This window comes from Ornithodoros turicata, chromosome 4, assembly GCF_037126465.1.
Source record: "Ornithodoros turicata isolate Travis chromosome 4, ASM3712646v1, whole genome shotgun sequence".
NCBI lineage: Eukaryota > Metazoa > Arthropoda > Arachnida > Ixodida > Argasidae > Ornithodoros > Ornithodoros turicata.
In genome coordinates this window covers 20,312,961-20,336,198 of record NC_088204.1, presented here as the reverse complement: position 1 = coordinate 20,336,198, position 23,238 = coordinate 20,312,961, and the positions used below count along the sequence as shown (strand labels likewise).

The window sequence follows — 23,238 nt, the reverse complement described above, 5'->3', positions numbered from 1 at the left end:
GCCGCCGTAGCGTCTTTACATTGCATCAGCCTCTGCAGTTACCTTTTCTTTTTTTCGTTGTCTTTCTTCTAGTTATTTAGCTTAATTTTTGTTGTTGTTGAGATGTATTTTTTTACCTTTCTCTGGTACTTTATATGTTATGATATGCACCTTCAGATGAGAATATGTGCTCGAATTGGAGTTACGGGGATACAGCATATATTTGATCGCAGACGCACACACCCGGATAAACAGCAATAAAAAGAGATCATGCATGTGCTAAAATAGATCAGAGTAATAGATCTAACAAAACCAGAAGGATATATGGCAAGTGTGAACAAGATGAAATCTCAAAGGGGAAAGCTGGGAAGCTGCCCAACTTGGAGTCTCAAGTGACCATTCTGGGAACAAAATGGTACCTGTGAGGCTCCAGCTGGAAGTGTTGGAACCATCTGAGCCCAAAATGGAACCCGCTTAAAGCCAGAGTGGGAACCACACGCCACTTTGCACCCTTCTGGGCCCAGAATGGAACCCACTTAAAGCCAGAGTGGGAACCACACACCACTTTGGCACCCATCTGGGCCCAGAATGGAACCCGCTTAAAGCCAGAGTGGGAACACTGCACCCCTTTGGGACCCATCTGGGCCCAGAATGGAACCCGGTTAAAGCCAGAATGGGACCACTAACGCCACTTGGGGACCCATCTGGGACCAGAATGGAACCAGTTTAAAGCCAGAGTGGGACCATTAATACCACTTGGGGACCCATCTGGGACCATTCAACTGCAAATGGAACCACTTGGGGACCATTCGGGAACCAGTCCTGATTTCTGCCTGGGTTCGTAGATGATCTTGGTGCCTGGTGGAAATAACTCCTCCAGGTGGCTGTACAACAGCAGACGACTGTCCTTGTGCTTTTGTGACAACAGCAGGGACCCAAGTTGGTCCAGGTCGAAAATTTCTTGCGAACACTGAATCCCCAGGACGATAGACGCTGTGGAAACGAGCGCTTTTGTCATGCAAAAGTTTGCTGCGCAGTTGCTTACGAAGTACTGTGGTGCGCATGTCCGGATGGAGATTATCCAGAGCACACTTGAGTTTTCTTCCGTACAAGAGTTCTGCTGGAGATGCACCGGTTATCTCGTGCGGCGTTGTTCGATAGCTGAATAGTGCGCGAGATAGCTGCGTCTTGAAATCACCTGTGCTTGCCTTCTTAAGCTTGTTCTTAATTGTTTGAACAACCCTTTCAGCAGCCCCATTCGATGCTGGGTGATATGGAGGAATTAGGACTTTTCTTACTCCATTCCGCTTCAGAAATTCTGTGTACTTTGCTGATACAAATGCTGGTCCATTATCCGACACTACGAGATCGGGCAGTCCATGTCTCGCAAATATAGAACGTAGACAAGAAATAGTAGCTTCCGCGGATGGTGATGGAACAACTTCAGCTTCTACCCACTTGGAAAATGCGTCCACAAGGATGAAGATGTAATGACCCTTAAAAGGGCCTGCAAAATCCACATGCAAGCGCGACCATGCTCTTTCTGGAAAAGGCCAAGGCGTCATAGGAACACGTCTGGACTCACGTTGTTGTTCTTGGCATGTCATGCATCTCTGTACCCTCGCAGCAATATCTTCGTCCAGTGTATCCCACCAGACGTGACTGCGGGCCACAGCCTTCATTTTTGTGACACCAGGGTGGCTCTCATGAAGCAAGTCGAGAACCTTTGCACGTAGCTCTTGAGGAATGACAACACGATTTCCGAGGAGTATACAGTCATCCTGCACGCTCAGTTGATCAAAACGCCTTTGGTAAGGCCTGTAGTCAGTGACGTCAGGTAATTTGCCGCCTGACAACAGTATGTGGCGAACGTTGGATACAATGACGTCTCTTGACGTGGCTTGAGCGACTACCTTTGCGGATAAAACAGTTGGGTAGACTCCTTCCAACAGGAACACCTCTGCTGGTCGTTCCACTGGAAGAGCTTCAGTAGGTAGTGGCAATCTGCTCAGTCCATCGGCATGTGCGATGCGGCTTCCCTGTCGACAGACCAACTCGTAGCGGTAAGATGATAACGTCAGGGCCCAGCGAAGAAGCCTGGGTGAACAGTTGTTAGGTACAGGCTTATCGTGCGCTAAAAGTCCCAACAGTGGCTTGTGGTCGGTCACTATTTCGAATGAATGACCCCAGAGATATTGATGAAACCTCAGAACGCCGAAAATTACGGCCAGAGCCTCTTTATCGAGTTGGCTGTAATTACATTCTGGTGGCATTAAGCTCCTTGACGCATATGCAATAGGAAACTCTTCACCTGACAGTTCACGGTGCGCAAGTACAGCACCCACGCCATAAGGCGATGCATCACATACCAACACCAAAGGTTTCTTGGGGTCAAAGTGAGCTAGGACCCTAGCAGACGTTAGGAGGTCCTTACTTTTTTGGAAAGCGAGCTGCTGCTCGGTGCCCCAAGTCCATGGCGCATTTGCTCCCAGTAACTTGTTTAGAGGATGCAGTACTGTCGACAAATCAGGCAAGAACTTCCTGTAATAGTTCACTAGCCCCAGGTAGCTCTGCAACGTTTTCACATTCGTTGGCGCTGGCGCCTTCGTCACAGCTTCTACCTTCTTTGGATCAGGATGTAACCCCGCTTCCGTGATTATGTGACCTAAATAGTGCACCCTAGGGGCCATAAAAATGCACTTTTCAAGTTTCAATCGTAGTCCAGCTTCTTCAAGCCTTCACAGTACAATATCCAAGTTCTTCTTGTGATCGTCGTCATCCTTTCCAGTGCCAAGGATATCGTCGAAGTAAACCACGACGCCACGCAGATCTTGCAGCAGGTTTTCCATTATTCGTTGAAATAACGCTGGTGCCGTAGAAACACTGAACGGTAGCCTTACGTACCGATACAACCCTTTCTGAGTGTTGATGGTCACCAGGTTCTTGGACTCTTCGTCCAGCAGTATTTGTTGGTAAGCATCCTTGAGGTCAAGCTTACTGAATTTCTTTCCTCCTGACAGCTTAGCGAACAGTTCCTCAACCCTTGGAATCGGATACTTCTCAGGTACAGCAACCGGATTTACTGTAATCTTGAAGTCACCGCAAATTCTTACACGTCCATCGCGTTTGACGACAGGAACAATGGGCGCGGCCCATTCAGACGTCTTTACTGGTTCGATAATGCCTTCACGCCGCATACGTTGTAGCTCCTCGCCGACTCGGTCTTGAAGAGCAAACGGCACTGCACGCGCTTTAAAGAATCTTGGGCGTGCGCCGTCCTGAATTTGTAGTTTCGCTGTGACATCCTTCAGGGTACCCAAAGTATCTGAAAAAAACGTCTTGATGCTTACCAATAACGTCCTCAACAGTTGAGACCATGCAGACTTGTGTGTCCTCTGCTGTCAGAGCCATGCCAAAAGCTTTCATCCAGGTGCGGCCGAAAAGATTTGGACAAGAACCCGGCGCCACGTAGAGTGGTAAGCACTCCTGCTTGTCACGGAACTTCACTTGAACGTTCACGCAACCTCTCACACGAGTTAGTTCACCAGAATAGCTTCGCAACAGTACGTTGGAAGTCTCAAGCTTTGCATGGGGAAGAGCCTTGCGCAAAACATTTTCACCGATGATAGATACTCCAACACCTGTATCGAGTTCCATTTCCAACGGAACACCATCAAGGACGACGTGCGCGCTGACGCATTCCAGAGATCGAACACTTGAGACACAGAAGTAGCTTCTTCTTCGTCTTCAGATGGATCTTCAACGGCATGTACTGGTTTCTTTTTGTCAGACTTTGTCTTGTCTTCCACCTGTTCTTTCTTCTTGTTTGCTTTTCCTTGGCAAACTTTCGCCAGGTGACCTTTCTTCCCGCAGCTATGACAAACTGTGTTACGATGTCGGCACTGTGTCGCCAAATGCTTCTCACCGCAGCGGTAACACGTTATTCCTGTCGACTTATTCTTCATAAAATTCGCAGCTGTGCCCTCGGATTGTGTGGACAGCGTTCTGGAATCGTTTCGTGCAGCTTCAATTGCGACAACAGTCTTCTTTGCAATGGCTAGGGTAAGATCTGGCACTTCGAGTAGTCGTGTCTGCATTTGGGCGTCATTAATGCCACACACAATTCTATCACGTAGCATACTGTCCCGAAATGTGCCGAATTCGCAATCATCCGACAATCTGTTCAATGCAGCAATGAAATCACTTACGGCTTCGCCTTCCTGACGAACCCTTGTGTTGAACTTGTAGCGAGCGACCACTTGTGACGGCTTTGGAGAGTAATGACCATCCAACGCCTCCAGAATGGCAGGAAGTGCCGTGGCGGACGGTGCAGCAGGCGCAAGCAGGCTCCGAGGTAACGTATATGTCTGTTTTCCACAGCATGTCAAAAAGACAGCGCATTGCTTATCCTGAGCAACGTTGTTAGCTTCGAAGTACTGCTGAATCCTGTCCCGGTAGTCAGTCCACGCAGAAGCGTCGCCGTCGAACTGCTCAATATTGCCGTAAACTGGCATGACGGTGAGTGCTCTGTAGTTGCAGGTCTACTCGAACAGCAAAGATTCAAAGTGGTTAATCCTCGTCGCCAATATCATAGTCGCGGGATGGCGTAAGTATAGAAACACACAGACATCATGGCGAGTTGTATGCCTTCGAGTCACGGCGTAGCAACTGCAACGTCGTGCTCTCTGCGCGTGAACTTTATTTCGTAAAGGAAGAGTGAAACGCGATCAACACAAAGGTACGCCGCGCAGTCGAGAACTTAAACACTAGGTAGTATATCAAGGGAATAGCGGCGCAGTGATATTGGATAAGCTACCAAAGCCTTGCGGCGGTGCTGACGTAATTGACACTGGATATCACATCTTCCAGCTGTGGAACCGACAACATCACGTCTAAGTTTCTCAAGGGTACTAAGGAGACCATTGGCATTTTATTGTATCAAATATTTTCGCAATCTATTGAGTGCTGTAGGATTCCGGACGACTGGAGGATGGCGAAAGTGGTTCCTGTCTACAAGTCTGGTAGCAAGCAAGATCCGGGTAATTACAGACCGATTTCGTTAACTTCCGTCCCATGCAAACTTCTCGAGCATATCATTTATTCCAATCTTATCCGTTTCTTCGAAGCCATCTCCTTCTTTTCTAACTTACAACATGGTTTCCAGCAAGGGCTCTCATGTGAGACTCAATTGGCACGCTTTACGAGCGATCTATTCTCCTCCATGCATTCTAAGTCACTTACTTATGCCATATTCACAGATTTTCGCAAAGCTTTTGACACTGTTCCTCATCATCTCCTTCCTCAGAAGCTGTCAGCCCTGAAAATCGATCCTAAAATTGTAGCTTGGATCGGTGACTTCCTTCATAACAGAACTCAGTTTGTGTACACTAACAATTCATTTTCTCCTTCTACGCTTGTCACTTCAGGGGTTCCCCGGTGTTCTGTCCTCGGGCCTCTCCTATTCCTAATATGCATTAACAATTTACCTTTCTCTATGTCATCGCATATAAGGCTCTTTGCTGACAATTGCACAATATACCGTATTATTAACTCCTCCAGTGACATGTCTGCATTACAAAATGATCTTGACAGCTTATCTTCTTGGTGTGAAACTTGGCTCATGTCCTTGAACATTAACAAATGCAAGCACATGGCAATCAGTCACACTAACCACTTTGTTAATTCCTACTGTCTTGGCAACGTTCAGCTGGATAGCGTACTTAGTTACAAATATTTAGGTGTGCACATTTCGAGTGATCTTCGATGGGACATCCACATTAATTCTATGCTCTCCAAAGCCAGCTTCATCATACGCAATTACTCAAAGGCACCCTGCGACTTAAAACGGCAGCTTTGTGTTACATTAGTCCGCCCAAAATTAGAATATGCATCATCTATTTGGGACCCGCACCAGGATTCTCTCATTAACAAATTAGAAGGCTTACAAAATAGAGCAGTTCGCTTTATATTTTCTGACTACTCCCGACACTCAAGCGTAACGCTACTCAAGAAACAAGCCTCCCTTCTCCTTCTTCTGTTCGTCGCAAAATAGCTCGCCTCACATTGCTTCACAAGTTTTACTACCACAACATTCTGCCCAGGTATCTTCTGTTCTCACCACCCCATTATATTTCCAACTACCTCGACCACTCAGAGAAACTACTTGTTCCATTTAGTCGCACAAATCACTTCGCCAATTCATTTGTTCCCAGAACAGCGAACAACTGGAACCGTCTTCCCACCTCCACCGTCGTCGTCCGGGACCCTAATAGCTTCCGCAAGCTGTTGGGCCAATTACTTTACATGTAATTCGTTGTATGTTCCTTTTATTATACCACTCCCCTCTGTAATTCCCTGAGCTGAGGGCAAATAAAGAAAGAAAGAACCCCCTTTTCCATGATTTGATCGTCGATAACTATGAGAGTGCGATATTGTTCATTCCAATCTGTGGGTATCCTGCCCATAAACTCTATGCCGTCGAAATCCTTTTCCCATCCAGCTGCACACTTTCATACGTAGAGTATGAAAGTGTGCATCTTTTGCGGTGGAATGCTAAATAACTCGAGGTGTCTCATTATATTCTGCGTGAGCACTGTCTTGCCACACATGGACGCGCCGGAGATGAGAATTCGAGCGGGGTGCTGAAACTGCACGCGCATCATGGAATAACTTGAGCAGACTGTGTAGCGAGGTGTGATGCATCTTTATTTTCATCCATAGCTCCTAGCGCGATTGATGATCGTCTCCAGGACTCTTATTTCTTCCTGACATAGTTCCTGAAGCTCGCGCAGTGATTGCTCCCTGTAAGCGGATAGGTACTCGTCCAAGATTTTGCGTATGATCTCCCACAGCTTGTTTGCAATGAAACGGGAGCGCGTAATGTGGCAACACATCTCGACGAAGTTCTCTCGCTCGTGTGGTGCCTTGAAGTGGAAACCACGTGGAGTTGGTGCACCTGAGTCGCACTGGTGGCACTCAAACGAGGTAAGTTTGGACATCTAAGATAGAGCCGCTGCAAGGCCACTGCCGAGCGCGCCATCTGGGGGCGCTAGTGAAAGCTATGTTCAGTAGGCTTAGAATGGCCAATCGGGACTGCCAGCCAATCAGTGGGCTTAGAATGGGCCAGCGAGGGTCAATCGGTAGGCTTAGATTGGGGACGGCCAATCAGAGCGCTTAGAAAGTCTGGAAAATGTGGAGAGTGATCAGTAGGCTTAGGATGGACCAATCAACAGAGCCAGTTAATTAGCATAAAGGGCTGTGCTCAGCGATCAGCATGCACCTAATCAGTGTGAAGTGGGTGGAGCCAAGCAATTAGCAGAAAGGGGTGGAGCTAAGGTCAACCAATCAATGATCAGTTGGCTTACCATGGGCCAATCAATGTGAAGTGGGCAGAGCCAAGCCAACTCATTAGCATAAAGGAGCGGAGCTACGGTCAACCAATCAACGATCAGAAGGCTTAGCATGGGCCAATCAACGAGAAGTGGGCGGAGCTAATGGCGACCAGTCAGATGGCTTGGAATTGGCTTGTGTTGGATTAGAACTGGGTTGTGTTGGATTATAACTGGATTTCGGCTTAGAATAGGATTAGAATAGGCTGCTCTTGGATTCGAGAAGACTCTTGGTTGTTAGCCTCTATTCTATACTACTAATGTGCACGTGGGGACGTAAACACAAAACTTTTCTCTGCACGTCCGCTTTTTGATTTCGTGTTTGTTCACTTCTTATGAGTGTCGTGCTGATTGTGCGTATGTTATAACAAGCAGAGATAACCACAGCAATGTGCGACCTCCGGAAGCGCGCCTCTCTTCTCTTGAGTCTTTCTTTATAATAAATGTGAGGTCACCGGTAACGTGACGTCATGGCGTCAAGTGGCGTCGTGAATTCACCGAATCACTGAACGAATCTTTTGAACGAATCACTATAACGAACTGAATCAAATGAATCGATTCACTAAAGAGAGTCACTATGAATAGGAGAATCACTAGGAAACGGTACAATGTTACTGCAGGAATGCACCACTGCACCGGATCGGCGCTGTTGTCGCCAATGCAGCAGGCCCATAAACCGTCGATGCAAAAGCACGCCAAAATAAGAGTGGCCTCGACCGCGCGGGCCAGGCTCTGGTGAGGCCTAGCGGCGCGGGCTTCTTACCAGAGAGGTGGAGCTGGAGGGAAAAAAGTTATACTTTCTGGCAGGTTTGGCATGTGATGTGTTGGCGTGGTTCTTTCAGAGAGATGGGTGTTGATGTTACTTTCTGCTACTTTCTTCGAGTTCAGTGCCACAAAGAATCTTGCTAGGGCTTTGAGAAAATGTTGGTGGTACCTGTCGTTGTCTCTGCTTGCTACGAGATTCATACGCATTTCTGCGGCCAGTACTCCCAATGAAAAGATGTCCTGTGTTGCGAATGAAGGCCAAGACCCACTTATTATCAATTGTTAATCCTCATAACTCTCAGCTCGCTAGGTTGTAGTCCCTTTGGGAGCGGCTTACCGTAAATGCTGGGTAGTGTTGCGTGTGTGACTGCACAAACGTGGTTAAACAATGAAACGTCTTCAACTGTGTGCTCCTCTTGCCATGCCGGTGGTCGTCGAAACAAGTCGCTCCACATGAATGCCCCTTCATACACAAGAACGAGACACCTTTCTACATCATCCCATTTTATTGCCCCCGTCTCTTTGTTCAAATAGTTCATTCTTTTTTTTTCTTTTATCTCAGAGTCCCCCGTAGAGAAGACAAAATATAACCAGAAACCATCTGAGCATTTCCAAACACTTCGTGCCGGCCACAAACCAAAACATCTGGCGGCGATAAACACTGCGCCACCCGGTGGCTTCAATCAACTTCCAACAACAAACAACGCCAAAGAACAACTCATCTTCTTTCGTCGTCGTGACTTGTACTTTTTGTAAAAAATATATTTGAATATATATCTAACCATTTATGTACAGCATACAGTAAACAGCTTTGTAAACAGCATTGTTGAGAAGAGTTTCAACAGAACGCTAGATATATCAAAAGAGCGACAAAATCAATCTGCAATCATCGGCCCAACTGAATCAACATCTTCATTGCTGCTGTCCAACACCTTGTTTCACAGAAACACCATTCCTCTTGCTGGAAGAAGAAGATTTAGCACTTTTTTTTATCCTACCCCAGCTCTTAACCCAAAAATTCAAAAATAGCGTTTGAGCAAACTGAAATACGGGCGGGACTTTGTCTTCCTTCACCTTTTATATATATTTATATATATATATATATATTTATATATATCTATTGCTCTATAGACCTTGCCACTAAGCGAGGAATCATTTTTTTATATCTCTGTTATCATTTGTTATAGATGCTACAGACACAAGTATTTAGTAATTTTTCCTAACACACAAACTAACGACACTCTGCGGAGAAACAGAAAAAAGTTTCTTTCTAAAACGACCTTCAGCTATGAAAGGAACGACACAACGGATGCGTGTTGCTTCGATGCACAACTCCAGGGCTGCAACTATGCTGTTGCAGGAGTCGAAAACTGGCTACGGCAGAGAAGTTTCTTTTTCTTCGCGTTGCGGGACAGCTTTGTTTTTTTTTTTTTTAAACGGAACGAGGCGTTTGCAGCGTGTCTTGTGTTCCTAGAGGCAGTTAGGCCTATTGTGTGCGTTGCGTGTTGACGTGTGTGTATTTGCCTGCATAAAAAGTGGCAGACGCACCGCCTCAAAACATTATCTCGTCTGCCAAACCATAATTACAAAATCCCTCCCAGAGCAATGAGGGCCTGACTTATATTGTCTAGAGAAGGGGAATCGCGTTGGTACTACAGTAAAAGGTTTCGTTTTCCTCTTGAGCATTAAAAAAATGCACTATGTTGCCAGTTTTGCGTTCTGTTTTTGTCGTCACCGAAGCGGCTTCGACTTTGGCTGCGACAGCGGCTTTGGCTGGCAGATGTTTCTTTTTGTCTCGTTTTTGGCTTGCTTTGGCAAAACCTGCACTTCTATAGTCAACGCCGTGGCATGGCCACGAACTTTGTCTCTGGCAACGATACTGAGCTTGGCATTGGCTGTGACTTTGGCTACGAAACCGTTCATCTCTCAGTAACCGCCATTCTCCTTCTCAAACACATTATCAGACCCCGATCGTTATTCGGGGAAGGTTGTTCTTCGAGCACTGCACTCACCTCCAAACTGCTGACGTGCAGGCGCACACGCTTTCATACATCTGCGTGTAAATATATATACGTGAGGTACTCTACGCTCTATTTTACCCGCGACCGTCGAATAAAATGCAACTTTCTCGCAGCTTCTGCAGAGTCGTCAAAGTGTTTGCGGTGGCTCGGAGCTTCCTTCCCTATGTCTATATTCCAAGCCACTTTGAGCGTGAACGTGCCCGACGTTCTCATCATGCTAGCGGACACCACCTTGTGGACAACCAGAGCAAAACTGGCGCGTGTTTCCGCATTTGGCTGAATAGTGCGTGTCCATCCTTCTATTGCTGTTCTTCGCGCTACCGTACCTTCCTAGAAATAAATGCAATTATTGGACGTCACGCCTATTGTTTTTTGACTTCGTTCCGGGGGTGGCGACAGTGGGAGGATTCACTTTGAGAACTGCCCTATAGGCATAGACACCCCTCGCATATATATGTACACATATTTTCGCGACATCTTTACGTGTGGCGCGGTCGCTTGCGTGCTTGCATATGTTTCAGGTACAAGAACCCAGGAGCGGGGAACTGCATAGTAGTAAATTACTGGTGCTCGCCGTCCAAGGCTTCCAGGTACTTCTGGTCGATGAACAGCGTGACCACCTTATGTCTGCGCAAAGAAAAGAAAGAGATCATGTCAGATCGTCTCTTCGGAGTTTCTCAAGTTGTTACGTTCACAGTGTATAAGATCGGTTTTCATTCCAAGTCAGCCTTTTCACCATTCGTAATCGTTGAAGCCGGAGTACATTATTTCGTCAAATGCCACCTCTGTGAGGCCGACAACTGCGAGCCCCTTCATCAGCACCACCACCATGTCCAGTCGCGCTTGTTCGTGTCTCCTTGCTTTTGCTTGTGTCCGCTCCGACCGTTAGTTTCCGTACTCGCGGACGTTTGCGGATAGTTTCGGTGGCTTCAATGCATACGATTTAGATTGTCGCGGGCTACCGTGAAGGGCCGACTGACTGATCGGTGAGATCTGATGTGACGTGATAAAGAAAAAAATGGGAATGTGAGCACTGAGCACGCTGGTACTGACGGTCGAGCTGATCAACAGAACTATGGAAAGGCGAAAGACATCGCAGGATAACTGCATCGCCAAAGGACGTAGAAATCGTTCGTGTGGAAGTTTGCATTCCTTCTTCCGACCCGTCGATGAACGGTAAGACAAGTTTGGTACTTTCCACTCATGGGAACAAATGGAGGTCTATCGTGCGAAGTGTGTTAGAAATTGCTCACACTAGCGTTTGAGGCGTATCACAGTGCGGTGCCGTAATTTGTAGAGTTTGGATGCCGCTAATCAGATTGTGTATTCTGGTTGCACTGCTGGCACTGCACGCTGGCTGCACGCTGGAGAGTTTTCGCATACAGGTAGATAGACTTTTGAGAGCCGGATACCATCAGGAGGTGATAACAAGTGCCTACGGAAAAGTGCTAAAGGAACTGTATGGAAAAGGAAGACAAGACTGAAGAAAGATGCAAATGCCTCGTATAATTCCGTATGTGCACGAACTCTCGCACCATTTACTCGAGATGGCCAGCAAGTTCCACATAAGGATGGTGTGTTGAGGCAGGACTAAGTTTTCCGGGCTACCGTTCAAGATTAATAATCCGGAGCGACAGGTTGACCAGTGTCTGATAAATAAAAATAAGTTTGTTGAGTATTACACAGGTTGTGTATGCGAGATTCCGTTAAGGGGGTGCAACACCCTTCGCGTTTCCTCAATTCCGCTCGATAGATGCATGGGGCATAGGAGGATCTAATTGATTGCCTAGCGTTCACTGCGGAGGCTCCTGGTACTACGGCGGCAGACGGTTACATGTTATATTACGCGACTGATCCACCATATCAGCGGAAAGGATTACAAGGCACTCTTTTCCTCTTGCTTTGTTCTTTTACCTTCGACCTCTAGCTTGCCTTTATCACCTTGAGAACAGCGTCCGCGTGTTATCTGTTACTTGTGCGTATGATAGAAGACGGATCGACAACTTTATTCAACAGAACCTCGCGAACACAATAAATGTTTCCAACACTCGTTGTGGAACCGCGGAGAAACAAAGGACAGTAGCTGATTGCGCAGACCTTTACATGAATTTGAAAAACAGTCGCTGGCCTATTGAGAAAGCAATGGAGTGGCATGGCTTGCGAATGCCCCAATGAATTCATGAATAAATTCATGGCAAGCTCACATGTCCTTCTGTGTGTTCGGAGTCGTCGGGATCATTTCGTGAACAGGAAAATTACTGCTGCACCATCGCCAGCCCCAGATCATTAGTGCACTGTCCTGCAAAATTATTGTGGACTGTTCTACGATATCACGGTGCTTTCACACTGGCACATCTAAAGATGTATCTGTAAAGACCAGCCAAGTTATGTAGTCGGCAGTGCGGTCTTACGTGGCGTTCATTCTTAGTTTTGACGGCATCTGATCACCTGAACAGTGATGGGTGTCTCAGTATAGTTGACAGTGCTGTTGTAGACTCATTTACGCCGATGCCACAACTTCGACACTCATATTTGTACACTCCTACAGCCGATACCCAGCCCCAATGGATAGCACCCCGGAAACAGCCGCTGTGTTCACGTCCATACAGCCTGACATGCTATCTGGTGGGTCCTCAGTATCTACAACGGCCTTCAGCAAGCACACTTTGCATGGCAGAGTAATTTGGTTCCGTAATCCAGTTCTCTTTTCTTACGTTATCTCCATGTCTGCAACTGTGCAGTTGACCGGACTGTGGATTCCCCGCGCTTGAAATCTGTTGAACAAGTGCACATAGCCCACAATGCTTCGCCCTTCAACAACACAGGGTCCGTTTCCGGACGTTCCTGCAGACACGTCTTGCGTACTGTCGCTTCTGCTACCTCTCGGTTGCTTGATTCGTGAGAGTTTGATACTACTGAAAGATTATCCAGATGCCTTCTCTTGTAATGCTTGTTCTGTCTCATCCGTTTTCTGCAGATAGGTTTCCTGCTATGCGAAAAACTGTGACTGTCGAGGCACAGTCACGGAACGAACCACGGAACGAAGGATTCCGAGATAAGAGCGATAGCTGCGCGCCCACACTCCATTTATTATCACATGCCAAAAGACAGATTGTGACAATTTATCCGATTTTTCCCCACTTGCGCAGATTTCTGTGGCATCCAGACAGATGGCACCACCGCGTACAGCCAAAATCCCAACGGGTCAGCATCGGGTAACCATTGCTCACGAGAATCCATGTAGCAACTCTGTGCTTCAACATAAACAAAATCGTTCGGGACATATCGATTTTAGATATATTTTTCTAGTACTTAATGGGATTAAAATTCTCACCTTAGGTCTATTTATTTTGTGACCGGCCAACAAAACTGAAGGAATCGCGAAACGCAATTTCTGACGTCTGCGGAAACATTTCCAACATAAAAGATGAATTTCTGGCACCATTAAGTACTAGAACCCATTGAGATCTTCCATTCAAGACTTATTTTATGCAAATTGAGCATTCCTTGCGGAGTTATGCGGTTTGAAAAATGCATGAGGAATGCCATTGGGTCAGGAGGGTGTTGCACCCCCTTAAGCTGTGGTAGCACGTATGTAGACGGGACGACGTGTTAATGTTCTCCTCGAGGAACATAAACAAAATTTAAAGGTTTTTAATGGCAACCTTGGCCCCCACGTAGCAGAATGCCGTTGCAGTGCAGGGCCAGAGGGAACACTGATTAGATTAAGCTCAGACAAAAGAATTGGAAGAGAGGTGTATGAGTCATTCTTCATTCAGGAAAAGGAAAACTCTGCGTCAGCATGGCATCCCTAGACCTGAGCGACAAGGAGATGTTGTGCCTATCTGTATAAAAACCGGCTGACATTTGTCAGCAAAGTTGTTGTTGAAAGTATGCACTGTGTGTGTGCCGTCCTGACTTTGTCCCTTCGTTAGACGCGCTTCTCTTAGTATGGTTGCACTAGTTGTCTTTCACATCACAATCATTCATTTTATGCGATCTACGAAGGTTTCTGATATGTGTGCTTTGATGTTTAAATAGGATACCATCGCGAATTGCCTGTGCACAACGCCCCGAGCTGAATAACTTGGCAGCAGAAGTCGGCACTTGTGACTCCTGCTCACTTATGCCCACTCATCTCCAGCTCAGCCCCGTCTTTGCTCACTCATGCTCACTCATATTAGGCTCAGCTCCTTGTTTGCTCACTCATGCTCACCCATTACCAGCTAAACTCTCCGACTGCTCACTCATGCTCAACTCGTTGGTCACATTGAGCATGAATGAACATGCTTATGAGTGTGAATTTTGTCAGGTATCCGACGTTCCACCGTGTAGCAGCTGCAGGTGGTTTTGCCATGAGACTGCCCTTCTCCCATGTTCTTCTACTGCCATTGTAAGTGTTTAGAATAGAGTAAGGTGGTCTATGTTGAAGACAGTTGAACTATTTTGTAAATAGCAGTCAGAATAATCGCCTAAATTGTACCATAATTCGTTAACTGAATCCCCAAACCTTCGAGAAATTATCCACAAATTACTGTGGCGCTAAACCAGATATTTATTACGTACGAGCCAAAAATGACAGGCCACATATTTTCATCAACATACCTCACCCTGTGGGTAAGTTGAGGACATCAAAAAATTAATGCCGCATCTAAATTTTGTCTTTTGTTTGGGGCAGGCGAAACGGTCAGCCACGAGTAATGCACATGGAAACACAGGGCAGTGACACAGCATCATAACGGCGATGTCATATTTTATTAGCCGAGGAGCAGAAGTGAGCCAGAGCTCGAGGTAACTCGTTACAAGTAACTCGTTACTGTATAACTAAGTTCCTTTTTTTGGTAACTTGTAACTTAACTCGGTACTTTTGCGCCGTAATAACTTTCAGAGGAACTCGTTCCTTTTTCAGGTAACTTTGCCAAAGTAACTTAAGTTCCAAGTTACTTTTAACTGGCTTTTCACTCACGTCCATATATTTTCTTGTTTTCTCTCCGGTTCCTTCATGACATTTTTGGCCATAAAACGTGATATTCAATCAATGACAGTATCGTATTCGGGAAGTAAGAACCGCTGCCATTGAAATTAAGCTGAACCATTGTGCGCCCCCAGGGAGTAAGATGCAAAGCGTTCGAATAGACCTCTATACCAGAGAAACGTCATCTTGACATTGGTAGACAGACTGAAACCAAAACAAGTCGGAAGGAGAGGGCTGGGTTCCACGAACGGACACTTGTTCGCGGCCTCCCATTGAAAAGCAGGACCGATGGTCGCGACCCTTTAAGGGACCATATCGTAATCCCCTCAAGACCGTGGCTTTCGGGCGCGACCTTGTTCACCTCTAGCTTCAAGCGTAGTTCAGTTCTACCAAATATGTGGCGCTGTCGAACACTATGACGTCATTTGTTTACAAACAGGGAGAGGTCTATTGTTGGACATAAACGAAAACGATCTAAGCGTATTGCACTCCTCCGCAAACAACTCAAGGTCTAACTCAACTGCTCACGCGCGCTGCACCTGCGTAATGCTATTTTGTGTCCGAAGTAACTTGGAAGTAACTCGTTCTCTTTTTTTTAAGTAACCCAGTAACTGCGAATTACATTTCAGGCTGAAGAACTTCGTTATTAACTTAGTTACAGTTTGCACACGGTAACTTAACTTGTAACGAGTTCTTTTTGACGAGTAACTTCTCAATCTATGAAGTGAGCAAACTGGAAGTCAATGCTCGCGAAAGTTACAGATGGAACAAAAAAAGGCCCCTCTTACCTCGACCACGTCTGCAAAACAGCGTCTGACGTCTTTCTAAAAAGCCACGTGCAGAACGCCAACACGTTACTTCAAAGCCCAGACAACGACTGTGCTCACCCTGGTGTCACAGACGAGAAAAAATTATTGCCAAGAAAATGCCACACGAAAAACCCAAACTGTCCTCAACTTGCCCCCGTCTTCAAGTAGCCCCACTTTACCTTATCCAGAATGACTTAATGGACTGTCATGGTAAATAGGAGGATAGTGGGGAGCGACCCACAAAGTGGTCCGTGTCCTGCTGAACTAAATGGCGCCGGGTCATCTGGTGACTTTCGTTACCGCTCACTACAGCTCTCCGTTTGCTCACTCATGCTCACTCATTCCCTACTCAGCCGTCCATATGCTCACTCACGCTCACTCACTCCCTGCTCAGCTCTCCGTTTGCTCACTCATGCTCAACTCATTCGTCACATTGAGCATTAATAAGCATACTCATGAGTGAGTGTTGCCGAGGTATGCTTGGCAGATTCGACTGCTTCACACTGGATTGCCGCTCGTGCCAGAGTTGGGTTGAAAAGAACAGCTTCCCGTGTTGGTTAAAAAGAAACAGATCAGTGTTCCCGTGGCCATCACCGGAAACTTCAGCTGTACTTATTAGATATGTGGACTGCGATTCTCTTCAGCGTTGAAAGACGCAATGCTCCAGTGAAGCCTGTTGCAAGGCATGTGTATGTAGTGTTACCTTTTCAGACATTTCATTACGGCAAATAAATTTGTGAATCATAAACATTCATCGCTTTTCGTTCCCCAACTTTTGAGCAACACGTTCTGACGTTATTGGCAAGCGCGGAAAGAAAATGGACCTTTTTCATAACGGCCTATGCGCATGCATATGACCTTGAGGCGCCAGAGAGGGTTATTTCCATCTTCACTATATGGCGCAGTATGGGGACGACAGAAGTGGGGACCAGTGGGGAGACCGCACGAACGGCGCGAGCTCCTCAGTTCCACTCCGGACCGCTTTTTGCCCTTTGTGCTAGTCACGTGAATTTGTTACGCGCTCCGAGCGTGGTTCACTGGAGAGCCGCTAGGATACCACGCGTATGTGAAAAAGGTCCATTTGCGGTCGGCGGAGCGAAAGCGAACGAGAAACGCGAGGAGAGAAGGGGTAGGAGGTTAGGAAAGGGGGACGCTCTGGGCATGCGCACTTCACTCGGGACCTGCGAGCCGAGGAGCGCTGTGAATGGCTCCTGGAGATCACATGGTTTGAACGCCCGCCATTCTCCCTGGACCATTGCGGCTATGGAAGGTTCCGGCGGTTGGTCACCGCGACGTTCTCACAACGGTTCTCCCCGCGCGCCACAGCTTGTCCCAACGAGACCCGTCACTGGCTAGGAATCCGAAACTTCCCCGATCTCCAGTGAGTGGAATGCAGGTTTGCTACACGTACTAGACGTGTAACGTAGGTGCTCTCCGAGAAGGATGGAGAGACACACGCGGATTATGCTCTTTGAAGGGCATTGTTTCTTGGTAAATATGCTCGCTACAAGTAAAGGAATCATACATCTTCGGATATTGTGAACCACGTTCTATCATGAGGCACGATAATTGGGGAATAACAACGAAGACGACGAAAAAACATGGAGACGGACAGGAAACGTCCGACTTTCAACCTGCCACAACCGGCCCCGAATGTTCGGCTAGCTGTTTAGTGCCCCATTATACCAGAGACAAGTTTGTCACAAAAGTATCAGAAGAAACGTCAACAATTCAGTGTGGCTGTTAGTCTGTCAAAGCTAATGTGCTTCTTCACGCTTAACATTTCTCGTGCGCCGTCATGCTGGAAAAGAAGCGTGCCGATAAAACCTCACTTACAGCGTTGATGCGCTTTATGCAGCAGCTCCTGAAACCTCCGCAATTGCGCATCACGGTAATGTAAGCGAGGCTGCTAAGGAAATATATTCACCTCAAAGGCAAGAGTAGGAAAATGATGACCGGAAAGACCATCTTGACGTAGGGCCAGGGTGCAAATCCAAAGAAGCACATCACCAGTAACTGCACCACTTGACAGATGGTAAACACGTGAATCTTGCGCTGCGGGCAACGCCTGATGTAATGGTTCGGCGGGTAGGCCGCCTGTTCCATGAACAGCAGCGTGATCCGCTCGAACATCTGGTTCCCGTTGAGCGACGTGATGGCCATGTACAGGAACAGTCCATCTAGAACGGCCGTCGGAATGTATGCCAGAGGATATGGCAGCAGGAACACAGAAAACCCGATGAGCAGGTGCGAGATGACGCCGGTCAACCTCGTCTCTCGCACACGCACGATGATCTCGTAGACGTGGCCCTGGTCGACGCGTTCTTCAACGTCAGCCATGGACCGGACGTGTAGGGGAGAGTGCGGCAAGACGCCGTGCATCCAAGGCAGACCAAATAGGGACAGGGCGCCGTTGAGGATGCCGACGACCAAAAGGTCCAGGTGGTAAGCAGCCCCTTTCTTGAGCTTGTTGCAAGGGTTGTTCACCATGGCCGCAGAGATGTTCTGGTCCATGAAGAACAGGAGGGATAGGGCTAGGCCTAGACCCATGGCTGCGGCGGCGGCCGGCCACGAGAGGGCTTCGACGTGAGCGCGTTCGAACTTGTCGCTCTGGTCGAAGTGGAACTGTTCGGCTGTTGAGGTGAGGAAAGGAGGACTGGTTAGGGCAGGCAAACAAATCGCTTCTACATCTCGAAAGCGTCGCTGACAGCACATTGAGAGAAAAAATATTGACACATGCAACTACATTGCGGTGCTGGCAAACATGCGCTCCAAGCTTCAATATTGGAGGTGTCGAAGTAATCCAAGAAATTATTTAAATAAAATTTGCTGTTCACTCCTGTTACTGTCACTCTACAGAGAACGCAAATTTTAAAATTCGTATCGAAACATTTCTTTGGGTCTCAATCAAGGGTGGTCATCATCATGATTTCTGAATCATCATTTTTCTGAAGGCGTGTCCGGCGTTGGACAGCACGCTACATTTTCTAAGGACTCCCCGTGTTATGTAGACATCGCCACCCAAGCGACTGGAATGCCACAGTGGTGGCCATCCTTGGAGCTATTCGCGTGTTGCTGCTCTAGCATGACTTGGGTTTCTTACGTAAAATCTCCGCCCGTGGTCAAGGGTATTTGCGGAAGATGCGTCGACAGCCAGCGTGCAACGATCCGTCAACACTTACAAGCTTAATCAATCAATTTTATTAGGTCAATTTACAATATCGAGAATTGTCAAAGAGCAACAAAACAGCCACTTGACGACTGCGCAATCCCCAAATGTGATTGCGTGCGTTACATTACAATGCGTAAAGTACTCTGGACGAAGATTAGAGACGTATTGGATGGACGACCCCACTGTATGGCAGCCAATGACATCGACACGTATATATTCATCTATTTTCTCAACGCGCCGGGGCCCGTTGAAACAGTTATCCGTGAAGGCGTACGAGTCGCTTAGATAGGGACAGTTTGGAGTGCAGTTGACTGATTTTAAGAGTAAATATGTATTCAGCTGTGTAGATGCCATAAGCAAAAACTTCGTTCAACGAAACCTCCAATAGTTTTCGACACGAACAAGAAAACAAAAGGCATGAATGGCGTATCGTTACAGTTTTACGGTGACAGCACCTCCGCGGTGGTCACAAGTGTGTTTGACTACACAAAAAGCTGGAAGCTGATTCAGGACAGTTTTGGGATACGATGAAAAGTTATCGGCAAGGTTTGTTTCAAATGCTTGGCAGAACAAAAATGTTAATATTATAATAACTGGCAGTAGATATACACGTAAATCGAGTTCGCATACACTTGTGTGGATACATGTTGCCCGTGCCGTAGAATAGGACTGCGAAAAGAAACAAAAAGCATGAGACTGCTTAGGGTGACGTTACACCAGTGGGCGGGGTCCATAGTTGGTCACGCGCCAGTGACGTCATCGGTTACGTAACACCACCGTGCCCCCCCCCCCCGCACAAAAGCATGCTGATGGGCACCTATCAGCCGACGCATTCTTGCCCATCACAGCAAAATATAACCTCGAACCGGTCTTCTCGTGACGTCATATGTTTGTAAACAGAGGGTCGTCTATTGAGCATCGTGTGGACGACAAAAATTCAGTGGGGGAGGTCAAGACATCCGGACCCCCCTTCGTAGATCCGCGCCTGGTATCAAGTAAGGGAACTTTCAGTACCACTGTGATTCCGTTTCTAATCTGTTCATTTCATTCTTTTTCAGGTGGATGAAATGTTCCTTTTCGGTTCGGATCAGCCTTTATGATCAGTCATTTCCAGTCGATTAAAATTCAGGCTCAGGTTCAGTTACGCAGTTGGAATATATCTCGTGTGCACCGAGAGCTGGCAGATGCTTTCATCGTTGCACCTGATATGTGTTGCTTGCGACAAACTTGTTTGTAACCTCCAGCTCCTTGCGCAACGATCTCCAGCGGCAGTATAGCGTGCAAAGGAACAAAATCAAAATCGTTTCCGAGGGGAGGCGCCACACAGCGCCATCGCCGGGAAGAGCTACTTGGGCTTAGTCTGTTTGTAATCTCGCACTGCCCCTATCAGGGTTGCGGAATGGGAATCTCCCATTCCGTTCCAATTTCATTCCGAGGAATGGAGATTTGAGATAATTCCATTCCTTTCAATTTGTCGGAATGAAAAGGTATGGTCAGTTCCCACTCCTGCAATGGCTTGGCAACCCAATTCCAGTCCGTTAATTCCCTCAATAAAAGAAAAGGACCGGTAACCATACTGGCAAGTGCAGCAGTGCTAGAGGAGATTGACATTACCAAGCACGGAAAAAGCACAAAGACAAGGTTATTTCACTCTTGACCGTGTACAGGTGTGGTGCAAAGGGTGCGAGTGCAGAAACGAGCGCGCTGAAACCAAAACTGCCACCGGGGCACCCAGGCCATTCCATTCCCATTCCTAGGACAGTTTCCGCTATTCCATTCCAATTCCATTCCGGGCTCTGCTAAATCTGGAATGATTCCGGAATCATTCCAACTCGCGAGTGGCAACTCCGCAACCCTGGCCCCTATTGTCTGGTGCTCCTTCGTGCTGGAGACAGCCGATAGGTGATCGCGGCTCCACGAGATGGAGGTTACAGACAAGTATGTGGCAAGCAGTACCTCATCTCCAGTAAGTTTCCACTACACCACTTCTGTTTCCGCTGGTACGAAGAGGGCCTACTTACTCTTCACTTCCCTGAAGACAAAGGCCCCTAGAAATGAGAGTGTAATAACAGCTACGGGCAGTGCGTAATCTGCCAGCATCTCCCTCTTGCTGGCTTGAAGGTAAGGAGTCTTGTTGAAGTTGTACAGGGACACCGCCAGCCAGACAGTGCCCAGCATGAGCAGCAGAAATAAGAGGCTGTTCTCCCGATGGCAATTTGGCAACGCTTGTGCCAGTACATCCGTCGTGTTGTTGGCTGCACGAATCAGGAAGGCCAGGTCTTCGGTAGATGGGAAGGGACGCTCACACTCGGACGAATAGTAGTAACTCTGGAAGTTCTTGAAGACATCACGGCCAGCGTCAACACAGAACGCGATGCTGATGAACAGAGCGAAAATTTCCTCTGTCGACCTGCGAGGACATTGTAAGGTGAATACAATCCTGCTGCGTTAACCGTTGCGCAAGACAGTATGTCCGTCCGTGTTCGCCTATTGGTGCACGTATAAGCCTATCGAAAACTACAGCATAGGGTTTGTTCACATGACGTCATCCGCATGAGAGCACCACCGTCGCTAGCAGATTTGCCGCCATAATGTAGGTCCTCCGCTTTTGATCGCTTAGGCCTTCATCCATATCGCATTCGCCGTACATTTGGTGTTTCAAAGTTATTGTGCTGTGTGAATATTATTTCTACCATAATCAAATAATTTCTATGTTTTCGCCGTTACTTAATAGTCCTCTAAACAGCATATGGCAGCGAACGAAAACCGAAACCGAACTTCGAGGGACCTATATCATGGCGTCGATTTCGCCTTTTCGAACCTTGTGCCCTCTGGAGGGTGACGTCAGTGAATAAACTCTATAGGGACCGAGCCGACGTGTTTCTCTTCGAACGAAGCAGCGCCACCTTGCGGAACGCTTGTCATCAGCGGTATGAGAGCGGATCACATTGTACAGTATCGCTTCGGTTTCTTTGCATTGTGCCTGTAGTGCAAACAGCTAAATACCAATCAACGTCAACAGCTACACAGTTGGGTGCGATGTGATTGATAGAAATTCGTATGGGGCAAAATTTTACCATTTTCCGTGGAAAAGTTAGCAAAAAAAAAAAAAAAAGCGAGGCGCTACGCCAGTCCAACTCGTTCTCTACATGGCGTGGTTACATCGTATTTCTTCACGTCATCACATTCATTTCGTAGCTGTGGGAGACTAACAAAAATTTCGTTCGTAATGCGAAATGTGAGGAGCAGAGGCACCCTGCCTAAACCCTTAGCCATTCCCCAGCAAGGTCACCCTGGCGGCGGTATCAGCAAGAACATACTCCTTTTCATTCTTCTTTTCCGCCTGTTTCTTTTTTCTTCTTCTTCTTTTCTCGATAGAATATCAAGTCCGCCTTGCGTCTGACTGACCTAGGGTGCCTGAATACTAACTCCCCCTAGAGAGATGGAGCTACTATTCAGGCACCCTTCCCTGACCTTTCCTCTTTTTCTTCGATAAGCGCATAATCGTCCTCCCAATTGTCGGTTGTGGATAACATAAAAAAAAGAGTTACTACTGGACACCGATACGCGGCCTCTCACCGTCATCACACAGCCTGTCATGGCAACAGTATTTTTTAAAAAGAAACACATTTCTAGTAGTATGTTCTATCACCAGAAAACCTCACGGCTGTAAAATAGTTGTTGTAGATAACCACCAAGGCTGACAAAATATTTCAAAAGTGTAATTCCTTTGACTGTGGAATTGACAATCCAGGAAGGTACTACCTTACTGTCAATATAGGAGATATCCATTCTTCGGGTAATATTAATGAAGTGCCTTCGAGGCGTTTTTATCGACGCGACTCAACATTGGTTGATCGAATACGCTGCCCTTTGTCTTTAGTAGACCGACATAAATGGTTATTTACTAAAAGAAGGGTTCTGAGGAAGAAGAGTATAAACAAATAGAAGAGTAAGTCGGGTCGGCTAGCAGTCGGCTGCCTCCAGTTGGCAGTGGTATAGGAGTGGAAATACCCCAACAACTTTCTCAAAGTACTTTCCACGCTCACCGGGCCAGCTTCCGTGTGAATGTAGGTACCGTCTCGCAATCGTGTTTCCAATGCCTGCGACAATGTTTTGAAGATGGGTG

The 23,238-nt window shown here is 47.1% G+C and overlaps 2 protein-coding genes across 3 annotated transcripts in view; both read right to left on the bottom strand.

Annotated features, from left to right (window-relative positions):
- Window positions 1–757: 757 nt before the first annotated feature.
- Window positions 758–3,390, bottom strand: LOC135391328 (uncharacterized protein K02A2.6-like). The gene is made up of 5 exons (XM_064621568.1): window positions 3,330–3,390; window positions 2,722–3,202; window positions 1,565–2,658; window positions 1,025–1,486; window positions 758–972 (listed from the first exon to the last, which is right to left on the bottom strand). Exons 1-5 carry the CDS (start codon window positions 3,388–3,390, stop codon window positions 758–760), a joined length of 2,313 nt encoding a protein of 770 aa, XP_064477638.1.
- A 5,239-nt stretch (window positions 3,391–8,629) lies between these two features.
- LOC135391284 (solute carrier family 4 member 11-like) overlaps window positions 8,630–23,238 on the bottom strand; it is a 66,146-nt gene continuing 51,537 nt past the window's right edge. For both annotated transcript variants that reach the window (XM_064621491.1, XM_064621492.1), the window contains 3 exons: window positions 21,131–21,519; window positions 17,865–18,570; window positions 8,630–10,780 (listed from right to left, as the gene is read on the bottom strand). In XM_064621491.1, the coding sequence (XP_064477561.1) occupies window positions 10,714–10,780; window positions 17,865–18,570; window positions 21,131–21,519 (1,162 nt within the window). In that variant the 3' untranslated portion in view covers window positions 8,630–10,713. The remainder of the gene's footprint in view (window positions 10,781–17,864; window positions 18,571–21,130; window positions 21,520–23,238) is intronic.